Source organism: Suillus subaureus (genome assembly GCF_016647635.1).
Source record: "Suillus subaureus strain MN1 chromosome Unknown BJ212scaffold_5, whole genome shotgun sequence".
Lineage (NCBI taxonomy): Eukaryota > Fungi > Basidiomycota > Agaricomycetes > Boletales > Suillaceae > Suillus > Suillus subaureus.
In genome coordinates this window covers 1,483,132-1,495,492 of record NW_024538561.1, presented here as the reverse complement: position 1 = coordinate 1,495,492, position 12,361 = coordinate 1,483,132, and the positions used below count along the sequence as shown (strand labels likewise).

At 48.0% G+C, this 12,361-nt stretch overlaps 6 protein-coding genes across 6 annotated transcripts; 2 read left to right on the top strand and 4 right to left on the bottom strand.

Annotated features, from left to right (window-relative positions):
- Positions 1-227: 227 nt before the first annotated feature.
- BJ212DRAFT_1585518 (uncharacterized protein) lies at positions 228-973 on the top strand (the record flags this gene model as incomplete). The annotated part of the gene is made up of 4 exons (XM_041342368.1): positions 228-358; positions 436-515; positions 571-663; positions 722-973. 4 exons carry the CDS (start codon positions 228-230, stop codon positions 775-777), a joined length of 360 nt encoding a protein of 119 aa, XP_041197276.1. The 3' UTR covers positions 778-973.
- Positions 974-2,072: 1,099 nt separating this feature from the next.
- BJ212DRAFT_1445054 (uncharacterized protein) lies at positions 2,073-2,812 on the bottom strand (the record flags this gene model as incomplete). Its single annotated transcript, XM_041338047.1, has 2 exons — positions 2,073-2,678; positions 2,756-2,812. The coding sequence occupies 2 exons, from the start codon at positions 2,810-2,812 to the stop codon at positions 2,073-2,075; spliced, it is 663 nt and encodes a 220-aa protein (XP_041197275.1).
- A 1,207-nt stretch (positions 2,813-4,019) lies between these two features.
- On the bottom strand, positions 4,020-4,765 carry BJ212DRAFT_1296810 (uncharacterized protein; the record flags this gene model as incomplete). Its single annotated transcript, XM_041332507.1, has 4 exons — positions 4,020-4,106; positions 4,192-4,297; positions 4,412-4,665; positions 4,742-4,765. The coding sequence occupies 4 exons, from the start codon at positions 4,763-4,765 to the stop codon at positions 4,020-4,022; spliced, it is 471 nt and encodes a 156-aa protein (XP_041197274.1).
- A 520-nt stretch (positions 4,766-5,285) lies between these two features.
- On the top strand, positions 5,286-6,972 carry BJ212DRAFT_1585515 (uncharacterized protein; the record flags this gene model as incomplete). Its single annotated transcript, XM_041342367.1, has 6 exons — positions 5,286-5,735; positions 5,798-5,813; positions 5,909-6,143; positions 6,204-6,241; positions 6,298-6,600; positions 6,692-6,972. The coding sequence occupies exons 1-6, from the start codon at positions 5,382-5,384 to the stop codon at positions 6,970-6,972; spliced, it is 1,227 nt and encodes a 408-aa protein (XP_041197273.1). The 5' UTR covers positions 5,286-5,381.
- Positions 6,973-7,308: 336 nt separating this feature from the next.
- Positions 7,309-9,608, bottom strand: BJ212DRAFT_1263920 (T-complex 11; the record flags this gene model as incomplete). Its single annotated transcript, XM_041330382.1, has 3 exons — positions 7,309-8,517; positions 8,541-9,199; positions 9,248-9,608. The coding sequence occupies 3 exons, from the start codon at positions 9,606-9,608 to the stop codon at positions 7,309-7,311; spliced, it is 2,229 nt and encodes a 742-aa protein (XP_041197272.1).
- A 513-nt stretch (positions 9,609-10,121) lies between these two features.
- BJ212DRAFT_1331033 (P-loop containing nucleoside triphosphate hydrolase protein) lies at positions 10,122-12,345 on the bottom strand. The gene is made up of 10 exons (XM_041334748.1): positions 12,167-12,345; positions 12,081-12,108; positions 12,004-12,031; positions 11,637-11,907; positions 11,443-11,582; positions 11,057-11,383; positions 10,837-10,987; positions 10,597-10,784; positions 10,411-10,540; positions 10,122-10,359 (listed from the first exon to the last, which is right to left on the bottom strand). The coding sequence occupies exons 1-10, from the start codon at positions 12,255-12,257 to the stop codon at positions 10,187-10,189; spliced, it is 1,527 nt and encodes a 508-aa protein (XP_041197271.1). The 5' UTR covers positions 12,258-12,345; the 3' UTR covers positions 10,122-10,186.
- Positions 12,346-12,361: the final 16 nt, after the last annotated feature.

Sequence of the window (12,361 nt, the reverse complement as noted above, 5' to 3'; positions counted from 1 at the left end):
AGAAGATCTAACAACAAGCCGAACTAGAGAGAACCAGGTCTTGATTCGAGATCGACTGTCCGCTGGTAACGCACCAGTCAGGCTTCTTACGTTTCTTACCACAGGGTCACGCGGCTACTATCCAGTAAGTACAAATACCAGCTCATCCAACTTTCTAAAGACCCATCAAACAGCTTCTCACCAACCCACGATCAAACTTGAATTACTCTAACTCTTCAATACGCATCATGATCTCACTCACGACTTTCATCCTTACCCTCTTGGCTCTCTTCAGCCTCTCCCTCTCTGCTCCTATGCGCAGAGATGTTTTCGTCCCTCCAATCATTTACCCACAAGCTGGTGTGGTCTGGATAGGCTGGTCACCATCACAATGTTACCTGGTCAGTGCTTCTTCCTTCTCGTCTTCGCTTATCGTCGATCTCATATCGGATACAGGGAGACCGACGATGCACCCGTAAACATTACCAACGGGATCGGCAGGGTATATCTAGCTACCAATACCATCATTGATCTGGGTAAGCTTCCTATCTTCCCATTTCATATCCGACTCGGACTGAGCAAATGTCTCAGACCATCCTTTGGCAATTGGCTTCAACATCTTGGATGGTCGTGTTGCCATTCAAGTACCGTCTGTGCCTACAGGTCAGAACTACTCGATTGTCCGTAAGTCCATGATTTCATCCTAGATTGGTGCGTACAAGCTAATCAGCATCACTCGTAGTCTTTGGTGACTCGGGCAATTACAGCCCACAATTCACGATCATCGGCCTTCAGTAACTGGCACCCTACCACGTCCTATCTAATCACGCGACGAACAAGTAATGTCAATGTTGAACGGAGAGCGCGCAGGTGTAATCGTGCTCCCTTTAATGCGATGGACTATGTAATAGTTATGCACTCGGATCTTACTGGACAAATTGTAGTTTAGTGGCGACAAAGTTGCTTTGAATCTCATCTGTGATGGTTGTACTTCTTCGGGACGTTCATTACAATCATGGTGCTCGGTTTGCCGGCGGAAGCGCTTGAAGGCAATACTTAGTGGGGCGTCCAAGCCTAGTAATCGGGGCCTTTTGTTTGAGTGGTCACCACGCTAGATCTTTTTTCATTGAAATTCGGCCTCAAAGAGAAAGAGACCCCGCGAGTGGCTACTACGTATGCGGATGGCTCATCGCTAAGTCATCCAAGACCATATACCATCAGAATTGGCTTATTCAATGCATGCATATTCATGAACCACGATCGGCAGAGAAAATCCCAACGTGAAACTCTGAAAAATACAGTTGGATCACTACTAATTGAATAACAGCACTCACTCGCAAGGTCGATGTTTGACATTCATCATGATTGGAATTTGATGGTATTATTGCTCAAGTGCACATAATGACCCGTGAGTACGTAGACTGAACTCGATAGACAAAAGGGGATACGAACAATTGCAAGTGGACATTGTGGGTGAACACCGCAGTGTTGGCATCAGTTGCACTTGCCACCGGCAACCTTCGTCTACGCTTGGTTTAACACCCTAACCATTGCGAATCTCAGGTAAGTGTGAGCAGTTATGTTGGAACCGTTTCTGCAATCTGATACTTCTTCAAACCTTCAGGCATTGTCACTAGTCATGGTCAAATATTGTAGATATCTAGTGCGAAACAAGTGGTAAAGTACTCGGCCTCGATGGCGGCATGAGTAGTCGTGGCAATAAGCCAGCACAAGTGAAGAGCGTGTTCACAAGATAATAAATGGTGTTAAAGCCTGGTATTCAGGGTTGTAAAGAACGCTACCCTAGGTATATGACAGTAACCCGTATTTAACTGATTCTAAACAAGGTCTCGGGTAGAGGAATGGAGTATCCCGTCGATAACGAGCGTGCGCCTGACATTGGGCGTTGGGCATAGCAACTGTCAAAGACAGAGCAAATGTAAGGAGTGTATGCTTAGCAAAGAGTCGGCGGGAATGATGAAGGAAACAGAATTAAAACCAGAAATCGTGGCCGATAAACTGTGGTCGTTGCAATGTATCGGGCGCTTGATAGCACCACCGTTACACATATCTACCTCTTTTTTCGTCAATTTTCACTTGGTCGCCGAAGCCGAGCACTTGTTCATGATAAGGTCGCGCAGGATCTTGCCCGACTGTGCAACGCGGCGAGTAAGATCTTCCGGAATGTCTGGATAGTCCTCGATCGTTGTGACGCATGCATGGCCTGCGAGATGCATGCCTGTGAATATTTCCTTGTGAGAATCCCACCAGCTCTCCATGGGAGTCTCAAACTCTAGTCCTGTGACGACAACGACAATTGGGACTCTCTTCTTCCGGCAGGCCCCAGAGTAAACAGTGTTGTAGGTGCTGAGGATGGCGTGAGGGGCAGTCGTGTTGCGCACACAGTACACCAGAAGGTCGATACCACCCGACGGCGACTGATGGCTCATGAGCTTGTCCAACAAGTTCTTCAGCTGTTGCCTCGCTTGCATCTGTGGCACCGTGCCTGCGGTCCCCTCATTGAGACCCGCAGTATCAAACAGGGCAAATTTCTGGCCGGAAATGTTTACTGAGTAGGGTTTCGATTCAGAGGTGCATCCCTGCGCATCATTGGAGCTCATCGCAACCTGCTCTTGCGCGATAACATTGATCATGGAACTTTTCCCTGAGCCGGTTTCGCCGAATATGACAACATTTTTCTCACGCGGATGCGTCTGCTACATCATATTGATAAGATTTCTTTGCAATGATGCGAGTCAAGAAGCAGAGCACGTACTTCACGTTTGCTTGATGACACAGGTGAAGCTGGTTTGCCAGAAGATTGCACCACCATCAGGGAGTGTGTGGGTTGACCATTCACAATGCTCTGAAAAGTTCAACTGAATTAGCGGTGATAACAAGGCCTTGAATCGATTTTATACCTCATTAGTATCGCCCACTTTCAATTTGAGGGATATGGACTGATTATTAACATCTGAATACAATGCTTCAGAATTGACATCAGCAGACGATGGCATTGCTGAAGGTGAGCACTCACTAGACTGTCCGTCTTCTGCAAGCAATTGTTCGACAGTCGTGTCAAACGCACACACAACTTCATATCGACCGAGTATTGGACCATGCTCATATGAGGCACGAATTTCAAGGTGAACTGCTTTCGATAATTTGAAGAAAGACATGAACCTCTGTAAAAACGTTTGAGGGCGTTCACGTATGGTGAGGATCTGGTTCCAAGACACGCTGCGGTTGGCCATTGCCACCTCAGTGGTGTTACACTGGCCATAGGGAGTAGATACATGGAAGTAATAGCTAGCGGGCTTGCCATCAGATGGCATGGGAAGGCCCGTGGCAGTGATAGACGTGAATATCATAGCTAACACCTATATGTGAGGCGCTGCCTTGCTTAAAGAGCGACAAGAGGCTAACAGCCTGAGTTGGTGAAATATAAAAAATGAAAGTAGGGTAAGTGGTCTTCGTAGTAGAAATTAAAATATATACCTCTGGAAGCAACCGTAATGCGTCACAGCCTGTGTCCTCCACCTCTTGGATCTAAAGTTCTTCGATCGGCATTCCGACCGGAGAACTTGATAAATACTCACCAGGAGCATGCCTTTTTGAGAAATGCATTCCCATGAGTAGGGGACCGTGATTGGATGATGATTACACGTGTACAAGTAAATCACATATCATCTACACGCCCGGGGTATAGAAATCTGCTGTGGACGGAAAAATTGTTCATAATTTATTTCTTATCCACAGAAGAATAAACGACATTTTACTGTATCTTTTACTCTTGAGCTATCCGTCATTAACCACAACGTCTGAATGTCGACGATGACACTCACATCAGAGAACCGGTGAGCAGGCTCCAGTGTCAGCCTTCTCCCCCGCCCTTTCCGGTTTCTTCCTCCTCTTCGCAGATCGCAGGCTTCTTCCTTTCCCTTCGCAGCTTCTCTGGTTCCATACGTTGCAATAATGGTTTTATTGGTTACAACACTTGTTTCTTGATTGTGTTCGATCGCAACTTGACAACCAGATGGTCAGAGATTCAACAGTACTATCGTAGCAGCAGGGTCGGGCAGGGTCATGATGCCCGATCCTTCATTATCCGTCGAGTCTGAATCAGACTGAATGTTAGGTTCGCTAGCAAAGGGACTGGTGATCAAATATCGACGTTAAGATATAGGCTGATATGGGATGGCATCAACTCACTTTCTTACGAGCTACCGTGACATATTTAAACTCCGCAACTGCATCAACTAGTGGTCCGCATTGCGAACTTCTGAACTTGCAAGCAACTGGCCAGTGCTTTGGATTTCTGTAATTGCTACAGTTTCGAGTGTCTAGATTTTAGATCTAGGTTACTTGTTTTCTACGATGTTCTTTTATCTCACGTGGTTACACAGCATGATGTTCATATCAGGCGACTGACAGATTATCTTCCATCCAACGTGACCTTGCTCCAGGAGGTGACACACGACGGCAATTTGACTGATCAGTTGTCCGCGGAATTTCCAGTCTCGCAGTCATAAACGCGTGGTCGCCAAAAAGGGAAGCAAGCTGTAACGAAGTTGTCAGTAATACTAGCATGAAGCTATGGAATGGGCTGTAGCCTTCTGCGTCTTGTCCGAGACCAGCGTTTAAAGTCATGCCCTGTCCATGCCCGCGGTGATGAGTTCTCGGAAGCTAAAGGGAAGATTGAGTACATACACTTGATGATGAACCAGGAGCTGAAATACTAGAAGGCGAGTCATCTACGTACTACATTTGAATGCGTCCAAGTCATGCCGGAAGCATTGAGCATTTAAGCTTTAAGGCTCACACCATAACTTGAAAATATTCAAACATCATTACGCCAGCGTACCAGAGCTATCGTGACACAAAGTTAGTTCTGTCAGTTACTGTAATGTCAATAACACTCGTCCAAGTCTCAAACAATGCAAATGCTTGCAATGTACCGCGTCCTTTTCGTATTAGAATCTAACGCTAGACACAGCATGCCTTTGCACATACCGTACTGCCTTTGAATATTTTCAAGTGACCAAGTCGTGCCAAAAGTCTGAAATACACGACCTGCATTATATTGGGTCCAGGTGCAAGAGCTAGTGCTGTGACACAGAGGCAGTGGTATCAGTGTCCATCCATTTGGTTAAAGACCGCTATCGATGACACTCATCTCGAAAAAGACAATATGCATCGATGAATTTGCGTTCCTTTTTTTATCAGGAAATGTTTTCGACATGATATCGTTGCAGAAAAATAGTTCGCAGAATTTAGTAGAGTGGCATACCATAGATGACTTATGCATTCAATCAAGGTTGAATGTGGCTGTGCACTAGCGCAAAATCTAATTAGTCTGCCACGTCCGACTCTTCCCCTCTAGCTCACAGCTGTGCTAGGGTATGCCTCACAACACTCGATCACCAACAAACCTCCAACACCGCACCAAACCACTAAAATCAGCCTTACAACACGTACAATCAAAGCCCGTCCATCATGATGCTCTAACAGAAGACGAGCACCAGCACCATCACCCAGCATCTGAGTCTGAAGCGGGACCTGAGTTAGATAGCGACTCGGAGAACGTTTCTGACGAGAGTGCCGGGGATGCTCAGGACGATGAGGATGAGGATGCGGATGCGCCTCGGGTGGTACAGTGGGCAGACTCGCAAGATGAGGACAGCGAAGGACTCTCGGAAGAGGAAACAGACGACGACACTAACATCGTTCTTCCCATGAAACCTTCCCAAGATCTGGTTCGCTCTCGTTTTCCTTTCGCGCTGTGCAGACGTACTGATTTGCGCTCATTACTCCGAAGCGGTCTCTCGAAGACGGTGCGTACGAGTTTCGTTACACATATACAAGCACCTGTACTTGTCTATATGCAACTGACTTATCCTACTTGTTTCTACCTCTATTATATCTCTAGATCTATCTTCCGTACCTCTAGGAATGCTCCGCAAAGCACAACGCACCCTCTCCCAAACCCGCGCTCTAACTGATTCCGAATCAGAGTCCGAGTCCGGCGCACCATCAGAGGAAGACGCATATCCAACCAACGACGAACGCCCACAATCGACTACATCCAAAGACAAAGACAAAGAACATCAAGACAAACACTCAAAACCGCGTAAAGACCTCGCCAAAAGATCTAGCAAGCATGCGTAAGCACCCACTCCCCCTATCACGCTCACCTCCTCGTCTCATCTCGCACAGCCCCACAGAAATAACCTCCAAACGCCCCGTTACCCGTCGACGAACAGTCATTGAATCCAAAACACCCTATACCTCGAGACCCCCGCTTCCTGCACATAACAGGCACCTACGACCCTCAAAAATTCAAATCCCAATATACTTTCCTTTCCACGCTCCATACCTCCGAACTCGACACCCTCCGGTCCAACCTCACCCTCGCGCGAAAGCTTCTCTTAAACTCTCCCAAAGACCTACGCGCAGAGCGAGAGCGGGAGGTTGGGAGACTGGAGCTTGCAGTGAAGAGGGCTGAAAGTAGTGTTAATAGGGACAAGAGGGAGAAGGTGGAGATGGAGGCGTTGGATAGGGTCGGGAGGGAGGAGAGGGAGAAGAGGAAAAAGGGGAAGGCAGGTTGGTGGATGAAGCCGGGTAAGTATCTTCCCTCTTCTTTCCCCTTCCTTCTTTTGGTCTTCGTCTTTGCCGACTGATGCTGATCAAAATTACCTCGTCTCCCATGCAGCCGAGAAAAAAGAGTTGCTGATGAAAGCTCGCTACGATGCCATCGCATCAAGTGGAGGAAAGCGCGCAGTAAAGAAAGCGATAGAAAAGAAGCAGAAGAAACAGAGTCAGAAGGAGAAGAGATCGCGTCCGTTTCCGGCTCCAGGTCGCACCCCCAAAAACACCAGCATAAGTACGGCTTCCAACAACATCGACATCGGAAGTGGAAGTGCAAAGAAGCGCGCACGATTTACTCTAGACGAAGAAAGAACCCAGCCCTCGAAGAAACGCAGGAAGTTCTGAATCTAAATCTATCATCGTCATATATCTTAAAATCAAAACATACATATCATTGTCATTGTCATTGATTCGATCCATTAGATCCTCGAATGATGGGATACAATGGGAGATGGATGGGGGTATTATCTGCTAACTGGATAAGGTAATGCCACAGCAGTCGTCCTCGTTGCTCCTTTCGTCAATTTCGTCAGAGGTATCAATCATATGCGTAGGTCTTTGACCTAAATGCCCGTCAAAAAATGAAAGAACAGAATCGTGGAAATGTGGAAAGAAATCGGAGGATGATGGGTGGGAACCGAACGATGATGGTGGTGGTATGTATGTATAATGTACAACAGGCTAGCTACAGGGTTCTAAATCAGAAAAAACAGACGTCGAAAATTCATCCTGTTCATACAGGGGAAGATACACCCCCAGATGGATATGCGCCAATCTCGAGAGTCGCTCTGAGAGCAAGCGGATCTCATCTGCAAGAGGCTCCATGCCCGAGGATAACGCCGAAGGAGGGACGAGGGATTTCAAGTTTAATGACTTGCCTAGGCTTGTGTTCGTGTTTGAGCCTATGCCAGAATCGCAGGAAGAAGTGGAAGGAAATGTGAGCGCCACGACCTGATTAAATACAACATCGCGGATCCTCTTGCGTAGCAGCGTGCTCAGCGGCGAGTTGGGACGCATGTTCGTGTCGGACCAGCGTTCGGCTAGTTTGAGCATGCGCTCGTCTGGTGCGGAAGCGAGGACCCTTGATTGGGGTCGAGGATCCGACCCTGTTTCAGATGCTGATGCTGATTCTGGGTTCCGTGTCCGTGGGGAAGTCGACAAAGGTGTGGAAGACGAACGAGCCTCCTTCGCACGCATAGCGATCTGCAAAACAATATCCTCTCTAATCTTTGCCCATCTCTCACCGTCGCCATCTCCCTTCACCTGCGCAAAACAATGTCCAAGATGCCCTGAAGAAATATCTCGAATTTCCTTTTTAAGCGAAGCGAGTTGGGCATCGGTCACAACCACCTTCAAGCCCGGATCGCCGCAAGAGTTAGGGTCGGGATCGCTAAATGCCAGTTGCCGAAACAAAAGAAGGAACATATACATAGCAGTGGCGTCCGCCGCTTCGCCTGATAACACCAACAGACGCGCGCCGTCCAGATACGTGGTTTCGGGGTATAGTGGGAGATATGGTATGTTCGATTTCGACACGCGTTCGCGTTGGGGGGAGTGGGAATGTGGAACGGGCGTGGGGGATGGGCCACAAGGAGGTTCAAAAACGAGGTCTGTGAGTGCTTTGAGCACGCTTAGGTATATTTGCTGCGTTTGTGGGAGTTGGCGATAATTTAGAGTTATGGTGTTGGAAGGGTGGGACGGATGGGGAAGTAAGATTGGAATTGGGTGGGACGAGGACACGAGGTGGTGGTATGCCGTTCGTATCCATTTCCGGGTAAGGTCGAGTGAGGCACCTGCCCCCTTTCGGCCTTTGAACGCCTTGAGCTCGTATTGACCCGCGGTTTCTATGAGGAATGGGCGGAGGGTTTGCAATTGATGGTTCGCAATATCCTAAAGCAGAAGACCTTCAGGACAAGGAAGGAAGATGATTGGGAGAGACTTGCCAGTTTCATGAGTTCCAAGATATCGAGGCACATGCGAACGGCCTTGACCGCGTCCGCTTTAGTGCCACCGCAGCCCGGGGCGCAAGCTTTGGCTGCTTCCACCATAGCGTCGACAAGACGATCACGCATGGGGGCACAGTGGCTTTTGAGAGTGTGACCAATGACGATGAAGAGTCCTGATGGATCGAAGAGTTGGTGGTGAAGCTCCTGCTGAATAAGCTCCGGATCAAAGAGGGATCTGAGATGAGCGGCCTGAGCTGCGTGTTGCTCGATTTGCGTCTGAAGAGTTGCAGGATTGGCGTATGTGCCGCATATGCTTGTAAGGGGTTGTATGACAAAGAGTAAAACCTCGAGAAATTCTGTGAGGAGGGGACGAATACGAGAGGGCATGCGGAGTGTGAGTGCTCGACGAGGGGAGCAGTAGGTGAGGCTAGGTACTTGAGGTATAGGGCCTTGGGCGCAAACGCAGAGGAGGTCGTGGGGTTTCCATTGAAGATCAAAGGAAACGCAGGTGCAGCCTGTTTGAAGTTCTTGTGCGATAGCGGACCAATATTTGTCTGATAGATCGCGTTTACGTCGACCAGATGTAGGACGAAACTGGAGACCAGCATCAAAAAGAAGGTCGTGTCCTATGAAATATTAGATATATTAGAAGTTTAATTGATATTAAAACTGACGAAGTTGTGGATTACGAAGGATAGAGTCGAGATCTAGTTCTTTGAGGGTCTGTCTGTTTATGAGTGGATGCATTGCTGGAATATGGGGTGATGAGAGGTCGACTGGAGGGTGAACTGGTAGAGGGGGACAATCGATAGCAGTACAATGAGGGTCAGGGCGTGATTTGAAAGAACGCCAAGGACTGGTAAGAGGAGATGAAGGTGTCCTAGCTGAACGCCTATGAGTTTTGAAAGATTGTAGATTATGAGTGTCGACTCTTGGACGTTTTGGAGAGGGTTCTGATGGCCATACGGCTCGTGCAGCATCAGTTGAGATTGAGGGAGGTGGTTGACGAGGAGCATAAGTTGAGTCTAGTATCATACTAGTAGCGGTATCATCGTTTGAATTAGATTTTGGATCTGAAATCTGTTCATCCTCGTTGTCGTTGTTGAGTTTTCGTTTTCTGCAGTTGAGTTGATGACCGAAATCGCTCATGCTGGTAGTACAAGATAAAAAGGGAGTCTAGTCAGTGAAAAATGATGGGTTTCGTTATATAAAGGCAACTCAGGGCGAACACATGCACAACTGCCTTACCTGACGTACGCCGCGAGTTTCAAGGCTTGGCCAGCTGTATACCACGCTGTCTAGTAAGGGAGATCCTATTCACATGAACGTGTCTCTCTTAAATTATTTATCAAGTACAAGAAATTACACGCTAGCTCACTGGTACTGGAGTCTTTTCAAAATCATGATCGAGCCGGAAAAACTCGTGCTATCAACGTTGATTGGCTCCGCACACCACGGACATATTTCGTACATCCTAGCCTCGTTCCTTTTCATAATGGCCAAAACGCAATCGTGGTAACTTGGCCGTCGTCGATCCTTGCGGACTTTGTTTTCTCATCACATGGAGATTCACCCCAGAAATCGCTTTATGAACATCGTAAGACAGGTCATCGTTACATATCAATTAATATCTCCTCTTCCTCACTAGTCTTCTTCGTAGCTTTCCTACCGTAGAACTCTGCAATAATCTCTGGGTTTATCCGGTTAAGCTGTTCCTTCGGGAAAATCCGAAGTAGCGACCAAGCCAAGTCGAGCGAATCAAAGATAGTACGAGACTCATAGGGTCCTGCATAGCCTTCAGAAAAATTTCACCGCGCCCCTTGATAAATTCACCCACCTTGGCCAACAAATTGACGCTCAAACTTGTCCAAGAACTCCAGGGCAAGCTTATCTTCAGCCGACAGTGCCTCCTCGCCAACAACAGCCTTCATCGCAGCTGCATCGCGACCGATCGCGTATTTCGCATACTGCACCAATCCCAACTCAGTCAGATCGTCATTTCGGCTAATATGAAGGCACCCACCAATTGGTTCGAAACATCGCCATGATCCTTCCTTGTAAGCTTCTCCCCAATCGCGCTCTTCATCAGTCGTGATAGAGATGGCAAAACATTGATGGGCGGGTATATCTGTCTGTTGTGCAATTGTCGGTCTACAAAAATCTGTCCCTCAGTGATATATCCAGTCAAATCAGGAATTGGATGTGTAATGTCTGACTCATCGGATCAGCGCTCGAACATGGAAAAAAGGCGGGATGACGTCACCATCGTTTGGCATGGTCAGAATGGGAATTTGAGTAATAGAACCATTCCGTCCCTCCACTCGCCCAGCCCGTTCGTAAATTGTTGACAAGTCTGTGTACATGTAACCCGGGTAGCCACGACGTCCAGGAACTTCTTCCCGAGCCGCAGAAACCTTCACATGAACCACACCGAGAGTGGTAAGTCTCTTTCTAGAAAGCATCGACAGAAACGAAGAACGCACCTCACGCAAGGCATCCGCATAAGACGACATGTCAGTCAAGATGACCAACACGTGTTTCTCCAGCTGGTATGCATAGTATTCTGCCGTAGTGAGCGCAAGACGAGGCGTAATAATACGCTCGATGGTGGGGTCGTTCGCAAGATTAAGGAACAACGTCACGCGATCGAGACTACCGTTTGACTCGAAGTCTTCTTTGAAGAACCGTGCGGTTTCCATGTTGACACCCATTGCTGCGAACACGACCGAGAAATTGTCTTCGTGGCCGTCATGGACGTCTTTGGTGGGACGTTTCACTAGACCGGCTTGACGTACGATCTGGGCTGCGATCTGCGCATTTCGGTTAGCTCCTTAAGGGGTTTTTGATTCTGTGTGGACTTCATATGCACCTCGTTGTGCGGCAAACCAGCAGCAGAGAAAATAGGAATCTTTTGTCCACGTGCGATTGAATTCATCGTATCAATAGTCGAAATTCCAGTCTGGATCATTTCCTCAGGATATATGCGCGAGTAAGGATTGATTGGGTATCCTGCACCACCGATCAATACTAGAAGGTGGCCGAGTCTCTACAAGTATCACGCACCATTAATGTCCAAGTAATCCTCAGCAAACACTTTTGGACCCTGATCAATAGGATTTCCAGAACCGTTGAAGATACGACCAAGCATGTCCTCGGCCACAGGTAACTTCATACTGCTTCCTGTGAATTCGACATGCGTCGCTTTGACGTCCACCCCTGACGTGCCTTCAAACACCTGAACAATCGCCTTCTTTCCTTGAACTTCCAAAACCTGGCCGCCTCGCTTCGATCCATCGGGTAAAGTTAGCTGTACGATCTCATTGTATGAAGGGAACTGCGTAAAACAAGCAAGTATGTAGGTCAGCACAACCCAACCAAAGGCAATGTAAAACTAGAACAAAATCAATATCAACATCAAAACGCCGCCTACCTTGACATTATCAAGCACCACAAGTGGGCTGTAGGGACCCGGTCAGATCACTCATTAGCTATGACAACGGCACAAACCCATTGATCGCAGAAACAGTGCGGTAGTCTTGTGGGCTCGTCAATAACTACTCGGCGTCTTGCAATGCTTATGCTTTGGGACGCACCAAGGTGTGGTTGGACGTGGTATTCCCGTGTCACTGCAGCTGCATTGATTGCGGCTAGCTCTCCGTCACTCATGCGAGGGTCTGCAACCATGATGCACAGGTGAGGCTGGGCGTTGGCGGGCACAGGACTACGGTTTTCGGACCCACTGTAAGTAGCAGGCTGCTGCAAACCGACTTTCCCACGCCTCCCACATT

Excerpts from the sequence above, each read along its gene's own strand:
- BJ212DRAFT_1331033 (XM_041334748.1), bottom strand. The coding sequence starts at position 12,257 with ATGGTTGCAGACCCTCGCATGAGTGACGGAGAGCTAGCCGCAATCAAT. Across the intron at positions 10,785-10,836 it reads TCTGACCATGCCAAACGATG|ACATTACACATCCAATTCCT; the intron begins GTGACGTCATCC and ends CCGATGAGTCAG. Across the intron at positions 10,541-10,596 it reads GCGATGTTTCGAACCAATTG|TATGCGAAATACGCGATCGG; the intron begins GTGGGTGCCTTC and ends GGATTGGTGCAG.